Source organism: Drosophila eugracilis, unplaced genomic scaffold (assembly GCF_018153835.1).
Source record: "Drosophila eugracilis isolate 14026-0451.02 unplaced genomic scaffold, ASM1815383v1 contig_90, whole genome shotgun sequence".
Classification (NCBI taxonomy): domain Eukaryota; kingdom Metazoa; phylum Arthropoda; class Insecta; order Diptera; family Drosophilidae; genus Drosophila; species Drosophila eugracilis.
The window spans coordinates 8,292,495-8,316,477 of record NW_024573812.1 but is presented as its reverse complement, the minus strand read 5'-3'; the positions used below and the strand labels follow the sequence as shown (position 1 = coordinate 8,316,477).

The 23,983-nt window shown below is 40.9% G+C and overlaps 15 protein-coding genes across 15 annotated transcripts; 13 read left to right on the top strand and 2 right to left on the bottom strand.

The window, feature by feature from the left end:
- Positions 1 to 191: 191 nt before the first annotated feature.
- On the top strand, positions 192 to 1,332 carry LOC108112295. The gene is made up of 2 exons (XM_017222120.2): positions 192 to 654; positions 1,221 to 1,332. The coding sequence occupies exons 1-2, from the start codon at positions 293 to 295 to the stop codon at positions 1,330 to 1,332; spliced, it is 474 nt and encodes a 157-aa protein (XP_017077609.1). The 5' UTR covers positions 192 to 292.
- Positions 1,333 to 1,610: 278 nt separating this feature from the next.
- On the top strand, positions 1,611 to 2,088 carry LOC108112297. Its single transcript, XM_017222121.2, has 2 exons — positions 1,611 to 1,855; positions 1,917 to 2,088. Exons 1-2 carry the CDS (start codon positions 1,611 to 1,613, stop codon positions 2,035 to 2,037), a joined length of 366 nt encoding a protein of 121 aa, XP_017077610.1. The 3' UTR covers positions 2,038 to 2,088.
- A 203-nt stretch (positions 2,089 to 2,291) lies between these two features.
- On the top strand, positions 2,292 to 3,097 carry LOC108112426. Its single transcript, XM_017222269.1, has 2 exons — positions 2,292 to 2,488; positions 2,832 to 3,097. Exons 1-2 carry the CDS (start codon positions 2,292 to 2,294, stop codon positions 3,076 to 3,078), a joined length of 444 nt encoding a protein of 147 aa, XP_017077758.1. The 3' UTR covers positions 3,079 to 3,097.
- A 380-nt stretch (positions 3,098 to 3,477) lies between these two features.
- LOC108112180 (probable cytochrome P450 6d2) lies at positions 3,478 to 5,566 on the top strand. The gene is made up of 4 exons (XM_017221989.1): positions 3,478 to 4,189; positions 4,335 to 4,780; positions 4,839 to 5,087; positions 5,143 to 5,566. The coding sequence occupies exons 1-4, from the start codon at positions 3,510 to 3,512 to the stop codon at positions 5,304 to 5,306; spliced, it is 1,539 nt and encodes a 512-aa protein (XP_017077478.1). The 5' UTR covers positions 3,478 to 3,509; the 3' UTR covers positions 5,307 to 5,566.
- A 630-nt stretch (positions 5,567 to 6,196) lies between these two features.
- On the top strand, positions 6,197 to 6,838 carry LOC108112353. The gene is made up of 2 exons (XM_017222181.1): positions 6,197 to 6,548; positions 6,611 to 6,838. The coding sequence occupies exons 1-2, from the start codon at positions 6,214 to 6,216 to the stop codon at positions 6,735 to 6,737; spliced, it is 462 nt and encodes a 153-aa protein (XP_017077670.1). The 5' UTR covers positions 6,197 to 6,213; the 3' UTR covers positions 6,738 to 6,838.
- A 313-nt stretch (positions 6,839 to 7,151) lies between these two features.
- LOC108113142 lies at positions 7,152 to 7,712 on the top strand. Its single transcript, XM_017223650.2, has 2 exons — positions 7,152 to 7,412; positions 7,468 to 7,712. Exons 1-2 carry the CDS (start codon positions 7,153 to 7,155, stop codon positions 7,610 to 7,612), a joined length of 405 nt encoding a protein of 134 aa, XP_017079139.1. The 5' UTR covers position 7,152; the 3' UTR covers positions 7,613 to 7,712.
- Positions 7,713 to 7,805: 93 nt separating this feature from the next.
- On the top strand, positions 7,806 to 8,152 carry LOC108113143. The gene has a single exon (XM_017223651.2). The coding sequence runs from the start codon at positions 7,847 to 7,849 to the stop codon at positions 8,030 to 8,032; it is 186 nt and encodes a 61-aa protein (XP_017079140.1). The 5' UTR covers positions 7,806 to 7,846; the 3' UTR covers positions 8,033 to 8,152.
- A 90-nt stretch (positions 8,153 to 8,242) lies between these two features.
- On the top strand, positions 8,243 to 9,042 carry LOC108113141. The gene is made up of 2 exons (XM_017223649.2): positions 8,243 to 8,585; positions 8,653 to 9,042. Exons 1-2 carry the CDS (start codon positions 8,407 to 8,409, stop codon positions 8,933 to 8,935), a joined length of 462 nt encoding a protein of 153 aa, XP_017079138.1. The 5' UTR covers positions 8,243 to 8,406; the 3' UTR covers positions 8,936 to 9,042.
- LOC108113139 lies at positions 8,944 to 10,171 on the bottom strand. The gene is made up of 2 exons (XM_017223647.1): positions 10,062 to 10,171; positions 8,944 to 10,002 (listed from the first exon to the last, which is right to left on the bottom strand). The coding sequence occupies exons 1-2, from the start codon at positions 10,125 to 10,127 to the stop codon at positions 9,409 to 9,411; spliced, it is 660 nt and encodes a 219-aa protein (XP_017079136.1). The 5' UTR covers positions 10,128 to 10,171; the 3' UTR covers positions 8,944 to 9,408.
- A 2,967-nt stretch (positions 10,172 to 13,138) lies between these two features.
- On the top strand, positions 13,139 to 14,546 carry LOC108113140 (peptidyl-prolyl cis-trans isomerase 6). The gene is made up of 3 exons (XM_017223648.2): positions 13,139 to 13,268; positions 13,398 to 13,522; positions 13,951 to 14,546. Exons 1-3 carry the CDS (start codon positions 13,179 to 13,181, stop codon positions 14,351 to 14,353), a joined length of 618 nt encoding a protein of 205 aa, XP_017079137.1. The 5' UTR covers positions 13,139 to 13,178; the 3' UTR covers positions 14,354 to 14,546.
- Positions 14,547 to 15,591: 1,045 nt separating this feature from the next.
- Positions 15,592 to 17,708, top strand: LOC108112210 (UDP-glycosyltransferase UGT5). Its single transcript, XM_017222027.2, has 4 exons — positions 15,592 to 15,748; positions 15,888 to 16,043; positions 16,099 to 16,186; positions 16,242 to 17,708. Exons 1-4 carry the CDS (start codon positions 15,746 to 15,748, stop codon positions 17,576 to 17,578), a joined length of 1,584 nt encoding a protein of 527 aa, XP_017077516.1. The 5' UTR covers positions 15,592 to 15,745; the 3' UTR covers positions 17,579 to 17,708.
- Positions 17,709 to 18,419: 711 nt separating this feature from the next.
- On the top strand, positions 18,420 to 19,351 carry LOC108113190 (40S ribosomal protein S24). The gene is made up of 2 exons (XM_017223717.1): positions 18,420 to 18,528; positions 18,775 to 19,351. Exon 2 carries the CDS (start codon positions 18,785 to 18,787, stop codon positions 19,178 to 19,180), a length of 396 nt encoding a protein of 131 aa, XP_017079206.1. The 5' UTR covers positions 18,420 to 18,528; positions 18,775 to 18,784; the 3' UTR covers positions 19,181 to 19,351.
- A 399-nt stretch (positions 19,352 to 19,750) lies between these two features.
- On the top strand, positions 19,751 to 21,131 carry LOC108113189 (zinc finger Ran-binding domain-containing protein 2). The gene is made up of 3 exons (XM_017223715.1): positions 19,751 to 20,002; positions 20,101 to 20,405; positions 20,459 to 21,131. Exons 1-3 carry the CDS (start codon positions 19,905 to 19,907, stop codon positions 20,896 to 20,898), a joined length of 843 nt encoding a protein of 280 aa, XP_017079204.1. The 5' UTR covers positions 19,751 to 19,904; the 3' UTR covers positions 20,899 to 21,131.
- LOC108113188 (28S ribosomal protein S15, mitochondrial) lies at positions 21,065 to 22,171 on the bottom strand. Its single transcript, XM_017223714.1, has 3 exons — positions 21,890 to 22,171; positions 21,686 to 21,819; positions 21,065 to 21,625 (listed from the first exon to the last, which is right to left on the bottom strand). Exons 1-3 carry the CDS (start codon positions 22,093 to 22,095, stop codon positions 21,123 to 21,125), a joined length of 843 nt encoding a protein of 280 aa, XP_017079203.1. The 5' UTR covers positions 22,096 to 22,171; the 3' UTR covers positions 21,065 to 21,122.
- Positions 22,172 to 22,255: 84 nt separating this feature from the next.
- LOC108112230 (cyclin-dependent kinase 9) lies at positions 22,256 to 23,891 on the top strand. The gene is made up of 4 exons (XM_017222050.1): positions 22,256 to 22,544; positions 22,607 to 22,691; positions 22,749 to 23,006; positions 23,066 to 23,891. The coding sequence occupies exons 1-4, from the start codon at positions 22,360 to 22,362 to the stop codon at positions 23,750 to 23,752; spliced, it is 1,215 nt and encodes a 404-aa protein (XP_017077539.1). The 5' UTR covers positions 22,256 to 22,359; the 3' UTR covers positions 23,753 to 23,891.
- Positions 23,892 to 23,983: the final 92 nt, after the last annotated feature.

Genomic DNA, 23,983 nt, shown 5'->3' with positions numbered 1-23,983 from the left:
CTCGCCGGAAGCTTTGCGGAAGCTTTTCTCGGTCGGATCTACGTTCAAGTGCAGCCGTTAACATCACAGCCATGAAAATAGTGTTAGGCAAATACCGGGGGCTTGACAAAACAGATGAACAACTGGTTTGTCTAACACCCCTCTCCATTCCCCTTAACAAATCCCCCTGCCGTTCTCTACTTGCCAAAACGTTAACTGTTTGACTTATGTTTTTTATGGTTTCAATGTTTCAATTGTAAAATAACCCAATTTATAGGCAAATAGAAAACCCGAGTCGAGTCAGTTCAACAACATGAGTCGACAGCTAAAGTTCCATCTGCAAGCTCCCGACGACGAAGAGTTTCCAGCAGATCTGGTGGAGATCAACCTGAACCCTAACTGCGGCCAAGTTAAGCAGAAGTCGGCTCAAGCTCTGGACCAATTGCTACTGTCCACTCCCCCTCACAGGGGCTATCCCTACGGCTATGCTGAGGACTCGGAGCCGGAAACTTACTTTTGTCGGAAGAGCAACTCCACAGGCCAGCTGGCCGATAAGGTATCCCCACCACCGCCAACGGCCACCAACATTAGTTGCCTTCGTCAGATGTACTGCCCAGAGTGCCATGAGCGGTTGCATGAGCAGGGAGTCCGGCTGGAGCGACTCTTGACCATGTGGTGAGTGCTAAAACATAAGTTATTTCAGTTTATACAAAACTAAAAATTGAAATAATAAAATTCTAATCTTATCTTTCTATAAATTAATTCATTTAACTAATTTTTAATTTATTGAAATAAATACAAATTCTTATTTACTTCTAATTAAAATTTTAAAATCTTTACTGGCTACTGAAAATATGAATTTAAACGAATAAAAGTTCATATTTTGGTGGTACTTAGATTGTTTACCTTGAAAAACATTACACTTTTATTTATCTAATTTGTTTGGTATTATTTTATTAACTATTTAATATTATTCAGTGCCAGTAATAGTTCCTATGCTTTTTTGAGTAATAAAATTTCTCATTCTTCATTGACACTTAAGGAAAGTAAATTATAGGTTTACTGAGATAAATTCAGGTTCTAAAAACTAAACAAATTTTGTAAATTTAAATTAAAATGCTTGTACTAAAATCTTATTTTTTAATTAAAAGAAAATAAAAAAAAGTCTTTAGCACTTTTCAAAAGACATTTTCTTAAAATGCCTTTTTTTAATCCTTATATTTTTTTGTTATTATTTCCAGCTGCTTTGCCCTGCTCCCCATTTACCCCTGCTGCCCCCGACGGTCCACCAACGATTGTAAGGTCATCTGTGGCAAGTGTGGTTACCTCTTGGGGGCATGGAAACGACAGTGAGAAGAGGAGTACAGCGGGGAAGGGGAATCCGGAGTGGGTGCTCCGCATTTGTTTATTTGTTTTCCATAGTTTTTAAGCACTTTTTTGTTGACCTTGCGGCGAGTGACGAGCGCTGAGACTGAAGAGCCGAGTGCCAAATAAAAATTTGTTGATTTCTGCAAATCCTCTCAGTGCTTTCTCTTAGATCCCATCTCTTTGGTCAGGTATTTCTCTTTGATTTTAATTTCACTGCTGGGGGATTTGCCAAAATGTTTAGTATTTAATGCTGGCCAGTCGCAATGTCTCGTAGGAACGACTTGGATGCAGATCTGGAGGTGGATCTCCAAGGGGGGGATAGCCATTCGGCGGCAACCACTATCACGCTGGAGGATCGTCCGGGCAAGCCACAAGTGCGATTCTTTAGCATTGGACCCAGTAGCTACCAGGTGCGGTGCCCATTGTGCCAGCAAAATTCCAAAACGGAAACCGTGGAGATGACAGGAGCATTGGGTCAGCTGAGCTGCCTCTTGTCCACTCTTTCCTGGTAGGATACTTAAAAGAGAATCTAATTTTAAGGATTAAATCTCATCCTTGTTGATTTCCAGTTGCTTCCCCATCTTCGCCCTGACATTCGTCTACTCCTGTCTGCAAAGTCGCCTGAAGTCGAAGCGCGTGTTCTGCAGCCGTTGCGGTGGTCACTTGGGCTTCCACTGGCGTCCCACTTAGTTGGTCATCCACTTAGTTAGCTCTCTGAAATAAAAGCGATCTATTAATAAACCGGCAGCTGTTGTCAAATTTTTTAATAAGTTACTTGAATTTATTCGATCATCACTCAGGCGGTGCCTCCAAAAAGCGTGTATCTCTCCCACTCTCTGGGCTCGCTCTTAGCTTTTTCATCGTGATGTAGATACTAATGCAGATACTGGGATACATTATGCGAATGTTCTTGGCTCTTCAGTCAGTTGCTCTGTCGCTTCGAAATGGCCAGCACCGAGAGTCTGGATGGCAGTGCCTTCGAGGGGGACATCTCGGCGGTGCCACAGGTGGGTCACCTAACTACCGAGCCACAGGAGCTGGAGTGCCCAGCATGCCAGGAGATACAGATTACACGCGTGGCGCCGGAGGCAGTGACCGTCCTACAGAAGATCGTGTGCTCATTAAACGTACTCCTCTGCTGGTAGGTTAGGCCAACAAATCGGTCAAAAGAGAAATAAATAAATAACTAAAACAATAACAAAATTATTGAAAAACAAAAATTGGAACATCCATTAATTTCAAGGAGAATCAAGGAGATATTAATTAGGTCATAAAAGTATCACAATTGATTATTATCATAGAATCATAATCAAATCAAATTAAAGCAGCATTTCCAAAATACAATTTTATGACAGTCATTACTGTGAGTGATTTATTTATCTTTGAATTCATTTCCTTGACTTTTATGATCTTACATTTATTAAGAGTGAAATCGCACACAAAACCACGTGCTCTCTATTACAAATATTTTCTATACTTTTCAGCAATCCCATTCGATGGAAGGGTCGTCATGATGTCAATCACTACTGTAGTTCCTGCGGCTGCTTCATAGGACGTGACATCACTCTGAGTTGGTACAAGAGGACACTCTTCCGCCTGCAAAGGGGCGAGGTGGAGGATAATGGCCGCTGGCAGAGTTTTCACAAGGTGGAAAAGGAGGAGCTCGACGAGAAAAAGCTGGGCAAACAGCGCAAAGCTATAGAATCGAAACGTTCTAATGAGAATTATTAAATAAATTATTTAAGAAATATTTGATAAAGTCTTTAAAAGGGTAGATAAAGATGCTATTGATAAGATAAGACATTAATAATCAACATTAAGATCGCTAAAGCTTGTTTTCTGAAATATTAGAAAAGGTACCCTAATTGTTCTAATTCAACTTAAATTAATTTGAAACAAGTTTGTGTTTTTGTTATTAGCTCAACAGGTAGTCTCTTTGCTTGTCTTCTGCCCTGCTCCCTGAAGAGTCGAAAGCTCCTTCTAGCTGAGAAGTCACTTGTTTTGCTGGAAGAGAACGAAAAGCCAATAAAACACATTTTTGTTTTGGTTTCTCGTTTGCAGTGCTTATCGGGCGGGTCTATCTATATATAGAATACGAATCCCACCCAGTAGACTTGTGCAGTTTGGAAAGACTGCATCGAGGAGTTCGCAAAAGTTTCAATATGTGGCCTATTGTTTTCCTGATCCTCTCCGTGGCTTTGTTTTACAAATATGTGAGACGTCACTATACCCACTGGCAAAGATTGGGTGTGGATGAGGAGCCGGCGAAAATACCCTTTGGAATAATGGATACTGTAATGAACCAGGAAATGAGCTTGGGCATGGCTCTGGCTGATATATACGCCCGACACGAGGACAAAATCGTTGGAATTTACATGATGAACAAGAGGAGTATTCTGATCCGAGATGCCCAATTGGCTCGACAGATTATGACCAGTGATTTTGCAAGTTTCCACGATCGCGGGGTGTACGTGGATGAGGACAAGGATCCTCTATCCGCAAACCTTTTCAATCTGAGAGGTGCCTCATGGCGGAATCTGCGACAGAAACTTACTCCATCGTTTTCGTCGGGGAAAATCAAGGCCATGTTTGGCACCATCGACGATGTGGGTGATAAGCTGGTGCAGTACTTGGAGGGAGTTCTGGATCTGAATGACGAAGTGGAAATCAAGGAAGTGATGACTACCTATGCTGTGGATATTATTGGCTCTGTGATCTTTGGCTTGGAGATCGACAGCTTCAGCAATCCGAATAACGAGTTTCGTGAAATAAGCAGCTCAACAGCCAAGGACGAGTTCCTGCTCCTCAAGATCCACAACATATCCATGTTCATATGTCCACCGTGAGTTCAAAAACTGCGCCTAACCGAAACAAATATTACTTTTCAAGATTCCTAAATTTTAATGGCCAGTGCAGTATCTAAATTTAGCTTTTCTCTACATACCTTTTTGTTTAGATATAAAAAAATGCATATAAAATCTTTTTAGAATTGCCAAACTGATGAATCGCTTGGGTTACGAGAGCAGGATTCTGACATCCTTGCGCGACATGATGAAACGCACCATCGAGTTCCGGGAACAGCACAATGTCGTGCGCAAGGACCTGCTGCAACTGCTGATTCGTCTTCGAAATACTGGAAAAATAGGAGAGGATGATGACGAGGTGTGGGACATGGAAACTGCACAGGAACAGCTCAAGTCGATGTCAATTGAGAAGATTGCCGCCCAGGCGTTTCTCTTTTATGTGGCGGGTTCGGAATCCACTGCGGCTGCATCAGCTTTTACCCTCTATGAGCTGTCCATGTACCCAGAGCTTCTAAAGGAAGCACGTGAGGAGGTGGATGAAGTGCTTCGAAAGCACAATTTAAAGCCCAAGGATAAGTTCACCTATGAGGCGGTGAAAGACTTAAAGTTTCTGGAACTCTGCATCATGGGTAGGTTTCTCCTCCTAGGGCTCCTATGGTTTGATCCATACTGATAGCATATTTACAGAAACCATAAGGAAATACCCGGGTCTACCTTTTCTCAACCGCGAGTGTACTGAGGATTATCCAGTACCCGGTACTGGACACACCATAACGAAAGGAACACCCATCCTGATCTCACTGTTTGGCATCCAGCGAGATCCTGGTTACTTCCCCAATCCCAATGGCTACGATCCCCACCGATTCGATGCGGATAACATGAACTACGATCAGGCAGCTTATATGCCTTTCGGGGAGGGTCCCAGACACTGCATAGGTAAGGCATTAGTGCTGTAGTGATATGTGGGACCTAATTTAGTGACTTGATTTAGCTCTTCGCATGGGAAAAGTAAACTCCAAGGTGGCCGTGGCTAAGGTTTTGGCCAATTTTGATTTGATTCAATCCCCTCGCAAGGAGGTTGAGTTCCGCTTCGATGCTGCTCCTGTTTTGGTGACCAAAGAGCCTCTGAAACTTCGTTTGACCAAGAGAAAGTAAATCAATATAGTAACTCTGGAAGTGTTCAGAGATGTCGTGAATGAAAGTTCAGAAGAGTGTTATTGGCTTAAAATATAATCATAAATCTCTAACTATAGAACGTGCTATTGCCCTTTTTTAGATATTTTTATCAATGTCTTAATTTTGAGTAAAAAATTATAATATAGTAGATGTAATAAATGGAAAACTGTAATTTTGATGGATTTCTTTTAACATCAATAAATATTAAGTCATTTTACTTGACTTTTTCAAAGCTTAAAGCTCTTTCTCTCTCAATAGAAATTCACTCAGCTCAGCTTGAAATGGGGAAAAATATAAACAGAGCGAGTTCAAACATAAACAATAAGCATAAACATAAACATAAACAAACTTTGCTATCAGCTGTTTTTACCGGTTAAACGTCTTACTACTAATAAACACTGATCAGCAAAAATGTTGAAAAATTTCAAATGGAATTTTGTATAAAAACAATCCAGTTTTTATCCAGTTTGATTTGATTATTCTCATTAAAGTAATAGATTAAAACAAGTCATTTTTTATATTTTATTATTTATTTTTGTAGTTTCCTTATAAAGTTATATATTCCAGAAAACATTTTATTATTGAACTCTCCATTAAAAATAAATGTCTAATGGAATGTCGAAACGTTTACCATGTGGTTAATGTGGGATTGCTCTATATGTTGGCTAAACAAACATTCGCCAAACGTTTGGCTGTCGATCTGGTTCTGGTTGAGGGGCCACATCGAATGAATATCCCCTGAATAGCTGCTGATGACATCATAGCTCCATGGTCACGTATAAATTCTTCTCCACCCTAGAATCTCTCTTCGAAATGCTCTTTACAGCCAGCTCGCTCTCCCTGATGAGTCTCGTTTGTTCTGGTGGAGATCAGATAGTCAGTTAACATGGAGCAGCACCAGCAGGTGGAGAGGTTGCGGGTGAGATTGGTGCCCGCTGGAACGGCGGAGGAACGTGCCAGGAACATCATTGCAAATGTGGTTCTGGAGGATGGCCTGGTGCCCTTTATTGATGAGCATGCAGCAGAAAAGGTGAACCTAATAACCCAGGAAGCAGCTGCTCCAGTATCCAGCTCCAGCCAGCAGCCACGCCTCCGATACTATGCCGTAGGACCCTCCACCTACAAACTACTGTGTCCACTCTGCCGGGAGAGGAGTGAAGCTGCTGTGATGAGAGCAGCTAGCTGCAAGGATGCCAGTTTCTGTCTTAGTTTGCTTTCCTGGTATGGGATGTACTTTATTGGAGAATCTGTAGAAGATAAATTCTAATATGCATTCTTTGCAGCATCTTTCCGCTATTTTGGATCTGCTGTGTGTGCACCTGGTGTGGATGCAACCGGGAATGGACCACCAAGGGCGTTTATTGCAGCTCGTGTGGCGGCAAAGTGGGAATCCAGCGCAAGGCCAAATAGGCTATTAAACGGACCAATTAACATGATATTAATGCCAAATATTTCTCCATTCTATAATTCTATTACGCATCTAACTCAATTAAAGACGCACAGTAAATCAATTCTCTGGCAGCTCTTCAGTGAGTCGTGCTCTTTGGCACACTCGAAAAATAAAAGTTTATCGGGGGATACACTGACTAATATTAAAACAAGGAAACAGTTTTGATAATAATAGAATACAAAAATTTTCACCACACTAAGAACAAAAGGATATCAAAGGACACATTCCGGGAAGCTTAAGAATTACGAAAAGAGAGATCATTCTAAGTCTAAGAGACATTATTTCTCTCTGTTCATTCCTCTCTCTTTGAAATATCCAAACAGGTTGCTTGGCTGTTTGGCAACGTTTCGCTTTCAGTTCGATTGTTGGGCGATTATGGCGACGACGCTGGCGGATAAGGAAATGGAAACGAAGCAGGAGCTCCGAGAGCGGGAGGCAAAGGCTTTGGAGGATCGAAAGGAGCGCAAGATCTATGAGAACTTTGCCACACCTCTGGCAGGCACTTTCCTGAACTTGCCCCGCGAACCTGTAGAGATCAAATGCCCCGCCTGTGGCATCAAGGATCTGAGTGTGGTGCAGAATGATCTCAAGTGGTGGGCCAGTGAAATCAATCGCATTGTGGGCTGTCTTTTTGTGTAGGTTGAAGAACCTTTTAATATTTAAAAGAAGGTTAACAGAATCCTATTCCAGGAGCTTTTGTTGCTGCTGCTGTTTCAACTACTTTGTGCCCTGCAAGCAAACAGATCGAAGCCATTACTGCGGCAACTGTGGCTGTTACTTTGGACGCTCGATGAAGAGGAGGGAACCACTGAAATTAAAGGCAACCACCGCCTAGCATAGCAGCATAGCTCGCACATTTTTTTGAAATTTTTCTGAACAACCAAATGCCCACCCACTGGAAATCCATCAAAACAAAAATAAAACTGAAAAGATCACCTTTTCTCTTCTACTCTCTCCCTCTCTGGGCTTTTCTCTTTAGCTGCTATTTGATTATTGTATACCTCAAATTTCTCTTCGCCACCCTCAGTCTTCGTTTGTTTTTGAAACAGACAACATCGGTCGGTCCGTCATGGCTCAGGATCCGAAACCTCTCTATTTTGCCGTGGGTCCTGGCCCCAACGAGATAACCTGTCCCTATTGCAGTACCAAGGCCAAGACCCGCGTGGTGCGTTCCTGGCTGCGTTGCTGCACGAAGAGACACCACTGTGGCGCCTGCGGGGAGTACCTGGGAGTATACCGACGACCTCAGCTGTAGTTCATCATTGGAGATGTCATCCGATCAATTTATCATCACAAAGAATTTGGCAAAATTAAGTGTATTTTTATTATTATTTCTGAAAAAAATATGAAAAATAAAAGTTATATTAGTTTTTAACTATCTGCGATTCTTATCTTTATTTTATAGACAAAAAAATATGACAAACGTATAAAACTTTATTTTCAGTGTACCTCAAATATAATTTTGTAACAAAGAGATGATGATACATATGCGGTAACTTAGTTACCAGACCAACGCCTCTGCGAGAGAGATATCGTTAAAGAGATTCAAATTCTGATTTTCGCCTCTTATGATCTCTTCAGATTCGGTTCTAGTTTCAGTCACCGATCGTTCTTGCTGGAATCCACATCATGACCGTAGACGAACCGCAGATTGTGGCTATTAGTATCACCCACAAACAGCAAGTGGGTTACCTGAAGGAGCAGCCCACATGGATTCATTGTCCTTCGTGTGAAAAGTCTGGTACCAGTGTGGTACAGCTGGAGGTTGTTACTTGCCTGCAGAGGTTTCTGGTATTCACAAAACTTTGGTTTGCTCCTTTATAATTATTTCTTGAAAGTCTTCGATTATTTATTGTTGTTTTTTTTTCTATTTAGTAAAAAATGGCCCGGCAGGCAGGACATCAATCACTATTGTTCACATTGTGGTTGCTTCATTGGGAGATTTGTGGACATCAGCTGCATGGAAAGGTGTCTTTCGAGATCCGCCCGTAAACAGGCGGCTGTGGATGATATGACCCTGAAAACACGTCCCAAGGATTGCGCTGAACGGGCTCAGAAGTCCAGGGAGAAGGTGCTGGCCAACAGGGAGAAGAAAAGGGCAGAAAAAGCAGCCAAGGAACTGGACAAGTCCCGAACACAAATTGCAGTTCACCAATGATCAAAAGCTTTTCGTATTTACTTGGTATTTACTGTATATAACAAGCAAAAATTAAAAAATTAAAATCTCGAATGGTTCCATCAAGAATAGAACCACTAAGTTGTTAATTTTTAATACTTTTTCTATTATTTTTTTGTTTTATTTTTTATTTTGCCAATGTCGTGTACAGTTTTGTTTTGAAAATAAACTAATGTTATCCGAGAATATACGATGAAACAAGGTAAAAACATTGAGATATTTGATATGTATCTTACTAAAGTCTCCACAAATTGAATAACTTGAATTTTTTATCTTTCACGTGTCATGTTTTGGGAGGATTGTTTGAGAAAATTATAAGAGTTTCTCTGTTTTACGATAGGCTTAGGTCTCTCCACATGTATGTATGAATATATGTTAATCCCTTTAACAGAGTCGTAAGGGAATGGAATACGTATTCCATTGACGCCAGAATCCTTTTTTTTCGGAAAAGTATATTAAAGGGTTATCACTGGTTTTAAATCGTTTGCCTTATAGACCTTCTCAAGCATGGCATTGTATTCGTAATAAATCTGTGCAAGATAGTCTCCAAATCTTTTCTTTTGGTTCTCATATTCAGTATTTTCACTTTCAAAGAGACTATTTTCTGAGCCCATCCCCAAAGGTTTTTGTAATATCAAATCAATGTCGTTGAAATCCGTTTGTTTCTTACCAATGAAGGGATAATCATATGATATCAAAGGATCATTAAGAGTTCCTTGGTCAGGAAGTATAGAGTTTGGTACAGGCCCATTTTCGAGTTGGGGGATCTTAGGCAAGTCGTTGAAATCGTAATCAAAACGTCCAACTGATTCATCAGAATCTAGAAAACTTTCATCAAGCTCCGTTTTAGTAGATGGCTGACGTATTTGCCTGAGCAGATCGTCACAATTAGGAGTTAGTTCGCAAAGAAAGTCTGAAATCATTTTTTGTTTAAAAAAATTTGAGTTCATCCTTCCTGGGCCTATGTAAGGTGTAGGTTTTATGTTATCTTCCAGACTGTCTAGAATATTAGGAGTCGGAGGAATTCCTTCGCTAGGCATCTTCCATTGCTGATAATACAAAGGAAAAAATAAGAACTATTCCTTGTAAGGTTAGGAGGAGTACTTACCGCAATCCTTGCAAAACTTCTTTGACAAGCAATTCCAAAAATAATTAAAACAATTATATATCGCATCCCGTTACTAGTATAGCGCACCAATGGACTATGTTGACTATGCTTGAAACCCATCTGGATTGAGTTTTTATAGTCTGTTGGGGTCATTATATTTATACAGCTGAGTATATAATAAGACTATGTATTTCTATTTAAACATAATATGCATTCTTATTATTAGCGGAAAAACCTTTGATGCATTCAAACAAGTCAAATGTGATTAGGATTAGTCACTTCACATAAAGGGAACTGCAATCAGTTGCTGCAATTATGCATGTATATAGAAGTAGAACAAGAAGAGACGCTATATTTCCGATAATCGCTATAATAATCATTTTGCTAGAAGAAATGCAGTAAATACTACAACCAGCGCCACCTTTTGTCAGAAAAAAGCTTGGCTTATTAATGGCGTTGACGTCACTACCCATTGAGGCTTCATATCATACATATCTTAATAAATTGTGAAACAATCCAATTTAAAACATTTTAGATAAATCGCGGTTTGTAGGCGTTAGAATGGTCGGGGCCAGATTAAAATCCAACACGTATGCCTCATCCTAACTTTCTAAGTCTAAAGTTTTCGAAATTATATGGTATTCCGCGTTGTTTCCTGGAATAATTGCAAATAATTACTACTTTCGATTAGCGAGGAAAAATACATTTTTATAGTTAAGAGAAATAAATATACATTTAAATTCCTTTCATAACACCAGATTTTTCGAGGAATACATGATCTTATAAAAGATTACAAGAAAGAATACGTATATAAATGAACATAATACGTTTGAGTTGTCAGTATAACAGTCAATATGCAACCCCTTGTAGTGCTCCTTATTATTGGAGTCATTTGCCAAAGTAGCCTCTCGTTTTCGGTAGGTTTGGGGTACTTATTTTACTGAAACACTACAAAATCCTTGGCCTTATTTAATATATATTTCCAGGACTTGGTGAGCCAGTCTGATGATGGGAGAACTTTTTCTTTTCAAATAGGAAACGAAACAATTCAGCTTAAATCATGGAAAGAATATGTTGATAAATATAACGATAAATATGAGATTGTTGAATGCTACCGACAACGAAAAGGTAGACTGGTTAAACGCAAGGAAGAAATGCAAAAAAATGGAACAAAAGGTATATTTGCTGAAAATCTCAAATATATTAAAATCGGACAACCTATATCTTGAATTGGAATCGCAATGTGGTAATGTTATGAACGAGGCTGCTTTGCTAAAAACTAGTTAACCACGATCGTCCACCAAATTTGTAATATAATCTTAATCACATATCCAAAAAAAAAACTTTCATAGGATCGATTAAATTTAAAAATGTAAGAAAAGAGATTTATTGCGATTTATTTAGTTTTTCGTGCTTTGTGGGCGTTAGAGTGCGCGCCGCAAGACGCTGAAATAAACTTGCGCTGCGTAGCACCTCAAGAATCTGCAGGCTTTGTGCCAAATGTGTATCTCGTATAGTTCCTGTGATTTCAGCGTTCATATGGACAGATAGGACAGATGGATATAAAAATACGTATATTGTTATACAGAATATGATTCCGTTACTTTCTATGATTATAAGACGTTTAATTTTAGGTGGTCCCTGGAAATTTAGTAATTTTGTATCTAAATTAAATCTTAATAATGATTACTAAATAGTTAGCAACTAACTAATATTAGGAAATTTATAGTCTAAACATTTCTAAATAGTTTGTTCCGATAATGATAACATTTTATATGACGTTTTTTCCTGGTATAATTGTGAATAATTAAAACTTTCAATTGCCGAGTAGCGTAATGGCGTTTTTTCCTGGTATAATTGTGAATAATTAAAACTTTCAATTACCGAGTAGCGAGTTAATCTGGTTGGAAAATACATATTTGTTGTTAAGTGTTATATTGATAGTAAAATACATTTCTTTCATTACACAAGATTTTTCTAAGAATAGCTTATCTTATAAAAAAAATACATCAAGGACTGTGTATATAAATGAACATAATTAGTCTGAGCTGTCAGTATAACAGACAACATGCAACTCCTTGTAGGGCTCTTGATTATTGGAGTCGTTTGCCAAAGTAGCCTCTCGTTTTCGGTATGTTTGGGGTACTTCTATTAATAAAACACTACAAAATCCTTACACTTATTTTATATATATTGACAGGTCTTGGAGGCGAATAACTCCGAATCGAATATTAGTGAGAGTACGATAGCTTTTCGAATAGAGCAAGAAAGAATACTAATTAACAAATGGAAGAAATATGTGGATAATTATAGCGAACGGTTAAAACGAAACATATTTTCTGGTGAGAGTGGGCCTGAAGATGATAATCGGTCAAATGATGAATTGGAACTGCACTTAAATACAGATGAAGCGCAATACTCTTCACAAGGAAATTTTAAAAAGATTGGTACGAGATATTTTCACATTGAGAACAAGGAAAGGCTAGACTGGTTGAACGCAAGGGAGAAATGCGAAAACATGGGCGCAAGTCTGGTTAGTCTTCATAATGTAGAGGAGTGGAGTACTTTAAAAGAACATTTGCTGAAAAACGAAAACTATTGGACGGACATCCGACCTGAAATCTCAAATATATTTAAGCCGGACAACCTATGTCTTGAATTGGCATCGCAATATGGTCATTTTATAACCGAGGTTAGCTGCTTTGCTAAAAACTATTATGTTTGCGAAATTAGCTTGAACCTTAACCCCGATCGGCCACCAAATTTGTAATTAAATCTCAATAACAAATCAAACAATAAAATTTTCATGGGATGGAAATTAAATGAATTAACTTCATATTTCGTTGTTCCTAATACACATTTTCTAATATTAAATCTTACGTTCGAGGATGGGAAATAAAATTTAAAAAATGAACTAAAAAGTTTTTGGTTTAAGTCAACGCTAAATATGACAAGTAAACAAATATAACAACTATAAAAATAGTGTAACCGTCAGTTGTTGAATCTAAAATCCAAAAGAGGACAGATTTTGTGGCTCTCCATCGACTGGTCATATTTTCTGGCTGCGCAGCTCTGCCACCGAAACTAATATTTCAATCGCTTGGAATTTCTGGAACCATGAAGTTGTTTTTATCCGTTTTCGTAGTGGCCCTGGTGGCCGGCATCGTCGTTGCCGATGACAGCAAGGGACCCAAAGTGACTGAGAAGGTAGGTGCTCTATTATTATGTGTCCTGTTGCTTTTCTCAGAATTAATATACCTGTACTATGTACACATCCGCTGCGCCATAAATTAAGTGAGATGATTTGTTAATAATAAACCAATTCTGATTGCGTAGGTTTTCTTTGACATCACCATTGGCGGTGAGCCCGCCGGTCGCATCGAAATCGGTCTGTTCGGCAAGACCGTTCCGAAGACGGTGGAGAACTTCAAGGAGCTGGCACAGAAGCCCCAGGGCGAAGGGTGAGTACTAGTTGGGCGGCTAAGGACCAAAATCTAAATATAAAAGTAGGGTACCGGGTATTGCTACGCTAGCGGAAGATGCCGCTGATTAACGGCACTCGCACACCAATATAAGTCTTTGTAGGTTATAGCGGGAGCTCTCAGATTGGAACAATTACGTGGCGTTTAAGCGACCAATCAAATTGACAAAGCAAATCTTGCGAATAGTTATGGCTAATGGGTTAACAAAGAACGCTCTCTAAACTAAAGACTATCTGCAATCTCACACATAAAAGTAAATGAGAAGCTCAAAACGATATTTACTATTTTATATTATTTTGATATTAGTTTTTATCAGTAACTCGTACTAGTAGTGTTTTTTAAGTATACATTTTTTTTATATTCATAGCACAATTTAATACTTTTATCTTACTACATTTTTTATGCAGCTACAAGGGCAGCAAATTCCACCGTATCATTAAGGACTTCATGATCCAGGGTGGAGACTTCACCAAGGGTGATGGAACCGGAGGACGCTCCATCTACGGCGAGCGCTTCGAGGACGAGAACTTCAAGCTGAAGCACTATGGCGCCGGTTGGTTGAGCATGGCCAACGCTGGTAAGGACACCAACGGATCTCAGTTCTTTATCACCACCAAGCAGACCAGCTGGTTGGATGGACGCCATGTTGTATTCGGAAAGATCTTGTCCGGCATGAATGTGGTGCGCCAGATCGAGAACTCTGCCACCGATGCCCGCGATCGTCCCGTTAAGGATGTGGTCATTGCCAACAGCGGCAGCATCCCCGTCGCGGAGGCCTTCTCCGTCGCCAAGGCCGATGCCACCGACTAAACTGGAGTTTAAAGCAATATCATTCATCAGCAAACATAACCGATTTGATTTAAGCATAAACGCATAATCGATTTTTCCAGACATTTGCATTTACCATAGCTCGCCATGTTTATTTACATTTTGTTCCGTAAGCAAGTAACTGTGCTCAACTAAAAACAGAAATGGCATAAATAAAGAAAATTGTGTGTGATAATGGAGATGGAATCATTCTTTTCAGCTCTTTTGTGTGTCTATACCATAATGCCGGTGGTGTTCAGGTTCAATGAACCGGTTTTGGAACCCCTTCCATTGCTTTCTTTTGGCGACTTCCCTTAGCGGCAACCGGTTTCTGCCATCTTTGCCAATTTGTTTGCTTTTGTATGTTCTGACGTTCTCGATTTAGATTGTTCATAAAGTACCCTTTGTTGTTGATAAACATCTTTCTGCTCGTCACACATTTCTGATTTACACACTTGCGACAATTTAAAGTACACACACAGGCGCATACGTAAATAAATATATTTATTCAGTTTGTTTGGAGCTGCTGCGAGCTAATTGGTTATGATTGAATGAACAGGTGTAAGAAGGTTTCTGAGGAAATAAAATACTTTTCGCTGCGTTAACTAGGTCAAATATTGAATATCGCTAAGCATTTTTAACTTTCATTTCTTCCAATTGAACTTCAACCTTAGAAGTTTGGCTTAAGTTGACGTTAATATTATAACTTTATAGTTTCGAAAACTAAGATTAAAAACCTCAGTTTCTCAGTTTTAGAGTACAAAACATTTGTTTTCCATCAATGAGTCCTATTAATTGATTACCTGAAATCAGCTCCTTTGTAACCGGGAACTAGGGAAAATATATTTAGAGCTTTTGTCAGAAAATGATGAGCTTGCAAGTGTAACAATTAGCAAATGCACTCAAACATAAGAACATTGTACAATTATGCATATGTGAACAAATTGTAGCTCCTCACTCCCCTCACTCTTTTCTTTTAGAGCAAGAGAAACAATAAACTCAAGAGACGATCTCATATCGCTCAACTGGGGGGAATTGTATACATAGTCATATATGAACGAATGTGCAGTTGGTACCCCTTTCCGAGATCTCTCTGTATACGTTAATGAAAGCAATAGGATCTATATACAAGGCATATGTATTGGGGTCCGGTGGCAATCTCATGTGCCACACATGTTCCAGTGACCACAGAAGTTCTGGAAGTATTTCAAAGATTATATTCCCGAGAGCAATCAGTTGAGTGTTTTATTTTTGTGGGGAGTCAAAGGCGCAAGGAGAGATAAGTTCAGTCTGATTCGTTTACTCAATATAACCGGAAGAGTGTTCCAAGCGAATGCAACTTAAATACGGCCGGAACTTAATTTCAATCCCTGGCTGATCTTTAAAATACGGAATATGGTTAGTAAACATATGCGAAAAACTCCAGAGGTGTCACCTCTATATATAGCCTGACTGATAAGAAATCGAAAGACCATCTTTTATTCGATGATGTGTACTTTCGGAAATGACCTAGATTAATGTGAATTTCATTTCATAGAAATCCCAATGTTGGATTTTTTGGGCTCTTTTTGGTCTAGTTTTGGGTCCTATTTCCCAGGCAGCCAAAATACTAGTGCTATTTCCCCATGCCAACGAGGGTCACTTTGCTGTAATGAGGACTCTGGTCACGGAATTGGTCAGCCGAGAGCACATAGTATGTAATAATCTTGTTTATTTGGTGGATATCACTACAAGGTTACTTCCAATAGGTTGAAGTCTATACGGGTCATGGCTTGGGGGAAGCCCTGGATAATGTCACGGAAACGGTGACAGCGGAATATCCCTTTTGGAGCGAGTGTAAGTACAAATGGGATAAGAAATGCGGATTTTGTTACTTTACTATATTCCTCAGTACAAAAACTGGCTGCACCCAAAGGAAATCTCGCTGATCTTGGTCGTCTACCAATTGAGAGTCTTCGCCAGTCATTGGCCAGCGTTGGAGCCCGTGCTCTAGATCACTTCCTTGCCCAAGAACCTATCCAGAAACTGATAAAGATGTCCTACCTTGAGTTCGATTTTGATGTCATCCTAATAGACTATTTTTACACGGAGGCTCTGTTGGCATTGGGAGCTCTTCATCAACGTCCTGTCGTTGGAATAATATCTACGGATTTTGGTAACTACATGGATGCAGTACAAGAGGCACTGGTTCCTGCCGCCTGTTCCCCCATTGACTTTGAGAGGGATTTGCCCCAGTTGGGCTTCACAGAGCGACTCGGCAATATCCGGGAGTGTATTACTCGCAGGAAGCGTTTTATCAATGATCACTACGGCGGTCAGGAACAACTCGTAGCCAAGTACTTTAAGCTGCAACAATCGATCTCTGAACTGCAGTCCAGCCAGCTATCTGTTCTCTTGCTTAATAGTCATGTACCTCTAATTACTCCTAAAGTAAGTATCCAGCAAATTGTTTCCGCTGGAGGTTTGCATATCCGCGGGCCAAAGGAGCTACCCTGGAATGTTAAGCGATTCCTGGAGGAGGCGCGCCCTGGGGTCATCTACGTGCAGCTGGGAAATGAACAGCCTTGTGGCCAGTTACCCAAGGACAAACTGGATACTTTATTTGCCTTCTTCTCCAGCAGAAAGCAAAACGTGATCTGGACCTGTCACGATGTCAAAACTCTGGAAGGTTTGCCCAAGAATGTAATGATCCAGCATGCAGTGCCGCAGATTGATATCCTGGCACATCCGAGGGTTAAGTTATTCCTTACCAATGGAGACCTTCTGAATCTGCAAGAAGGCATAATGAGGAATGTTCCCATTTTGGGATTGCCTCTTTTCCAACACGAAAGGCGAAATGTGGAGTTAGCCGTCCGGTTGGGAGTGGGCCTGCAGCTAGAAGAGGGTAATGTTACTACTAACTCCCTTAACTGGGCAGTTGACAGGTTGCTTCTGGAGACACACTTCCAGTTGACGATCCGGGATGTGTCTCAAGAGTTCAGAGATCGTCCACTTGGCGCTCTGGCCAGTGCTCTTTTCTGGGTGAACTACGTCGCCCGACACAAAGGAGGATCCGCCTTGAGGACCCGTGGCATTGGCATCTCCTCCTGCCAATTGCACTTATTTGACCTCTTCGTGTTCTACGCTGGAATTGCAACTCTTGTGGTAACCTTGCTGGCAGCCCTGAGCTATGCTAGCATTTATGTTTGGAATAAGAAGAACGGCTCCAAGTTGACCAAAGTTAATTAAGTTTATGTGTGTAGGAAGTGCAACTAAAGCAGTTTTTGGTGCTATGAATCTGCATGCCCCAAAAATATCAATGAAGTAAAAGCTGAAACAGCAGAAAGTTTCTAAAAAAAATAAACATACAACAAATAAATTACTGTCAATTTCAAGTCTTAATGATTTTGTTTTTAGATATGTCACTGCATTTATGTATTTTACATTTAGACAACTGGTTTAGCCATAATTACAGTAAATGTTTTTGTTTAGTTACTCTTGGAAATGAACTAGAAAGGCTATTGATTAAATTATTAAAAGTAAAGTTTGTGATTTGGAACTCAATTTTCATAAAAATTAATTTAAAATTGGGAAAAAAAAGGTAATTCTATGATTATTAATTTCATTCAACTAATATAGGACATTATTTATATTGATTTTCCTGATTTTAATAACATAATCAAACCTAACCTGGCGCCAAAAAACAGCTTAATGTTGCCATCTTGGTTTGAGTCTGTGCTACGGCTACGTTCACTGAAGTAACGTCATTGGGAATGGAAATTTGTGATAGTTTTGTCTTGCGCTGGCTTTATGATAGAACAAGACTTGACAGAATCTTTTTATTTTGGCATCAAATCTCTGAAATAAATACATATTTCGACATAAATGAAAATAAAAGTGAGCCATTTAAACTATTATTTCTTGGGGTTACAGATCACCTAGATCACTTAATCACTATTTTAAATTAGAATTCCTGTAATAAACGTAAATCCCTAAGTTTATTGTGAATTAAATCTAGTTTATTGCAGCGGTAATGCAACATTTTACCAATAAAAACATCGGTGTTGCCATATTTCAAATATCGATAGTATCGAGTAAGCATCGATTTTTGTTCCATCTCTAAGACACGGCCATCTTCCTTTCTAATAAATCGCGTTCGCAAAACGACGTGTTTAAAACCTTTTCAAGTGTTTTAAAAGGTAATTAGTCCATAAAACTAGTTAAATATGCAGAAAAAGGTTGACAGCTTAGTGCCCGATGCGCAGTGATTGGAAGTTGCGTCCTTGGATGTCGTAGAAACTCAGAAACGTGTCACACGTGGAGACATGGAGCACCCATAGCCAATGAGGTTATGTTGTCCCGCTCGGAGGGGACAAAAACAATACAGTTTCGAGAATGAAGTGTGAATGAAAGACTTAGTTTAATCTTTGACAATCTTATTACAGCTCCGTCAAAATGTCCGGTACAACCGCCACCATCCGCACCCGCAAGTTCATGACCAACCGCCTGCTTGCCAGGAAACAGATGGTCTGCGATGTCCTGCACCCGGGATTGTCGTCTGTGAACAAGACCGAGATCCGCGAGAAGCTCGCCGCCATGTACAAGGTCACCCCCGATGTGGTCTTCGCCTTCGGATTCCGCACCAACTTCGGTGGCGGCCGCTCCACTGGCTTTGCCCTCATCTACGACACTCTGGACTTCGCCAAGAAGTTCGAACCCAAGTACCGTCTGGCCCGCCACGGTCTCTTCGAGCAGAAGAAGCAGACCCGCAAGCAGCGCAAGGAGCGTCGCAACAGGATGAAGAAGGTGCGCGGCACTGCCAAGGCCAAGATCGGCACTGGCAAGAAGTAAGCCTAAAATAGGACGTCTGTCGGTTTTTCCGACTATTCCCAAAAGCTGCTGGTTATGCGTTAGTCAAACTTCTTTATCAACCATCCAACAAACGACAAAACAAAATCAGTGTTTACTTTTGGAGCGGCTTTTGTTTGTAAACTAAGGAAATAAAACTCTAAAAGTATAAAACTCCGTGTCGTTAATTGTTTGGGGAGAGTGCATGTGTTAAGTGGAATTCTGATTTGTAAAATCATAATATAAGTTTTTATGTAGTTTTAGTTTTTTTTGTGTCTATTTTATATCTTCTATAACCTTTGTTATATTAACTTAAGTGATCTATAAAATCTTTGAACCGTACATAAATGTGTAAATTTTAAGTAGTTCTAGGCTATTTAAAAATTTTAAATTAGTATTTTTACGATGTAATCACTATTTTGAATTTTTATTTGAAAGTATCATTACTTCTATTCAGTGCGTAATTTTAAGTTTCTCCAAGTGAATTTTTCTAAATTAAATTTTAAATTCATTTTATCGTTGTAATCTAAAAATAATCGATAGTGCCGGCTAGAACTAGACTATCGATGGTGCAATCGATGTTTTGACAGCTCTAATACGTACCGTATACAGAATATTATATTGGTAAAAAAAATTTTGGTTAGATGCTGCTCTTTAAACCTGTCGAGTTTTACTTGGACGCCCAGTAGCTATAACTTTTGGGGGAGGTCTCTGCCAAGACCCAGGCATGTCTAGTTCGAACGGAGGCGTGGCATCAGGGGGCCCTGGAAGCAGCGGCGGCGGAAGCGTCGCGTCGCCCGGGGATTGGATTTGCCCAGATTACGAGTGAGTGCCCGTAATGATGCAGGGATTGCCGCCAAAGCGCGGATCAGTCGAATTGGTGGAAGAGTCCTGCGAATCTCACCTTTCCCACGATTTTGCAGCTGTCGGCATCTGAATTTCGCCCGTCGTTTGCAGTGCAACAAATGCGACCGCGACCGCGATGGCAGTGATAAGCCGGAGCGGGATAGAGACCGAGATCGTGGCAACGGAAGCAGTAGCAGTAGCAGCAGCTCCAGCAAGAAGAAGCTGGGTACTGAGATCGGCAAGGCGGCGGCCGACAAGTCGCGGGGTTTGTTTAGCGCCGAGGACTGGCAGTGCAGCAAGTGTGCCAATGTAAACTGGGCCCGTCGCCAGACCTGCAACATGTGCAACGCTCCCAAGTTCTCGGATGTAGAAGAGCGGACTGGTGAGTCCACAGCAGCCACATGTTTAGTATATCTTCTTAACCAGTATTTACAGGATTCGGCGGTGGTTACAACGATCGCGGTGTGGTGGAGTATAAGGATCGTCAGGACTCTGATAGCGAGTACGATGAGTTCGGGCGCCGTAAAAAGCGGAAGCATAGCGAGCATCGAGATGATTTCAAGCGCGCCAGGAAGACAAGTCGAGATGAGAGAAACGATGAGGAAGAGGATGAAGACGAAGACGAGGGAGATGACGAGGATTTGTCAAAGTACGATCTATGGGGTGACGACGAGGTCACTTCTACGGATGTTAAGAGCAAAGAGGCCACAGGAAATGGCGACAAGGAGCGCAAGCGTACCTCTCGCGACTCCACCTCTTCCGTGACCTCCTCGTCGTCATCTAGTTCGTCCAGCTCTAGCGACACTTCTTCGAGCAGCTCAAGTAGCTCCAGTAGCGGCGGTAAGCGGAAAACCGGATCGCCCGGTAGACGCTAACTGCAAACCGTACCCTTTAGGATCTTCTTTCTAATTTCATCTGTTTTTACACATTTATACAAGGCAATTTTTACTGCCTGATTATTTATTTGCCAGTCTGCGCTCAGATGATCATGACATATGGTACGATGTCCAGTCTACTGTAAAAGTATAATAAAACATATTATTTAAGAACATCAGCATTTACATTTATTGTAAGACACCGTAAGATTAAATAATCGGGCCTAATTGAAGCTATCCTTGTTTTGTTTCTGGTTGTTGGCGTCTATCTCCGCTTGCTGCAGTTCCTTAAGCTGTTTCAGTTGCCTTTCTGAGTCGGCGATCTGCTCTTCGGTCACGGTTACGGGTACGTCGCAGGATATCTGCTCCTGTCGTATGAACTGCATCTTCTTGATGGCTTCCTCGAGGAAGGGAATTTGCTGGGCCTGTAAATGCTTGTGGTAGGCTTCCAGGCGCTCTTCCTTTAAGTTCTCACAATAAGTGTCGGTCAATTTTTGCAGGGACTCCTTGCGGGTGATCCAGTGGAAATGTGCGGGCGGTGGCTTATACACCAGTTCGAGCCTCTCGAGAATCCATTCGAAGCGGGGATAGTCCCAGCGTCTCAGGAATTTAAGAAACTTCTTGCGCTTGTCAATCAGTTCCTTGAGTCGCACCTTTATCATCTTGTCGCGCGGATGAGTATCCATGTGCACCTGGTAACGGCGGATCACAGCGGTCATTTTTGCCACTAAAAACAAAAGTAATTAAAAGTGATGTTGATGTATTTGCACTCTGTAAAATTACATACACTTGGCCTCCATAGACCCGTAATCCTGGGCATGCCTTTGCACCTCCTTTACAAGCTCATTGCGATAAAATTTTGTGGTCAGGTAACTGGGATTGTTGGTCAGCTTAAACTGCGATTTAACCAACTCGTCGGCTCTACAGAAATCATACAAAAATATTTTTTATTAAATACTTTTTATATTTATTTTTAGTTTCTGTAACTTACTTCTCCAGCTCCTTGCAGTCCCTGTAGTCCGGCAGCAATTCATCGGCATTAAGAGGGGGCAGCTTCCCAAGATCTCCACTTTTCTCTGGCTTGAAGCACGCGATCTTCTCGGGGCGCACCCATTTGATTTTCAAATCTGACTTAAAGGCATATTCCCGGACAAACTGGCGCGGCCCTGCCTGCGCTATATTCAAAAGTTTATTCATTAAATAAAGTTTTGTATTGTGGCCGAAGTGTCGCTAGGTTATATCACTGGGCCAGTGTGTACCAAGAAAAAAATATTGATTGCACAGCTGTTTTTGAACTATCGATTTTGCTATCGATATACTACTGAAGTGTGTACACACAGTGTTGTTTTATCTCTAACAGCTGTAACAACACCAATTGTTGCTGATTTCTTCTCATTTTGTCTGTCGGCTTGTTTCGGATCTGGAATTTCGAATTTTGTATTTATAGAGTGATTTTACACTATGGCTCACATGTCTCACATGCTCCAGCAGCCATCGACGTCAACGCCATCCAACGTGGGCTCCAGCTCATCGCGCACGATGTCGTTGATGGAGAAACAAAAGTACATCGAGGATTACGACTTTCCATACTGCGACGAGAGCAATAAATACGAAAAGGTGGCGAAAATTGGCCAGGGCACATTCGGGTCAGTCTCCACAACCCATATTAGAAAGTTCCAATTTCAAATTCAACCTTCTTCGTTTGCAGTGAGGTTTTCAAGGCTCGTGAGAAGAAGGGAAACAAAAAGTTTGTGGCCATGAAGAAGGTGCTGATGGACAACGAAAAGGAGGGCGTATGTAAAATAAAACTTTTTTAGAGATAAATTCCTATCTTATGTATGTTCTTCTAGTTTCCTATCACGGCGCTTCGAGAAATCCGCATCCTGCAGCTGTTGAAACACGAGAACGTGGTAAATCTGATCGAGATCTGCCGCACTAAGGCCACCGCCACAAATGGTTACAGATCCACATTTTATTTGGTCTTTGATTTCTGTGAGCACGATTTGGCCGGCCTTCTATCCAACATGAATGTGAAATTCAGTCTTGGTGAAATCAAAAAGGTTATGCAGCAGCTGCTTAATGGATTGTACTACATCCACAGCAACAAGGTAAGTCATAGCACAAATGATATGTTTTGTATTATATGCAATTTCCCTCCCATTTCTAGATCCTGCATCGAGACATGAAGGCTGCCAATGTGCTGATAACTAAGCATGGTATTCTCAAACTGGCGGATTTTGGCTTGGCCCGTGCCTTTAGCATTCCAAAGAATGAGATCAAGAACCGGTATACCAATCGCGTGGTGACTCTCTGGTACCGACCTCCAGAGCTACTGCTCGGCGACCGGAATTACGGTCCGCCTGTGGACATGTGGGGAGCCGGCTGCATTATGGCAGAGATGTGGACCCGCTCGCCCATTATGCAAGGAAACACAGAGCAGCAGCAGCTGACTTTCATCTCGCAGCTGTGCGGTTCATTTACGCCGGACGTGTGGCCTGGAGTGGAGGAGTTGGAACTGTATAAATCCATTGAGCTACCGAAGAACCAGAAGCGTCGCGTCAAGGAACGACTGCGTCCATATGTCAAGGATCCCACCGGCTGTGATCTGCTAGACAAGCTGCTTACTCTAGACCCAAAGAAACGCATCGATGCGGACACAGCTCTCAACCACGACTTCTTTTGGACGGATCCCATGCCCAGCGATTTAAGCAAGATGTTGTCTCAACACTTGCAGAGCATGTTCGAGTATCTGGCGCAGCCACGCCGTAGCAATCAGATGCGCAACTATCACCAGCAATTGACAACAATGAACCAGAAGCCCCAGGACAACAGTATGATTGACCGGGTCTGGTAGACTGCCAGAGGTGCACGCACCCATATATGTACTATAAGTTTCTCACTTTCAACTAGTGTATGTAGGTATTAGGATTATAAAGTGTATAATAAAAATATTGGCATTCGCATTAGCACTTGCCCTAAAAATCGTTAAAAAATATGATTTTGCTTGAGAATTAACTTTAGACATCAGGACACACTTTATGGATTTTTTAATTTCATTATTTTTGGTTTCATAGATAATTTTCTG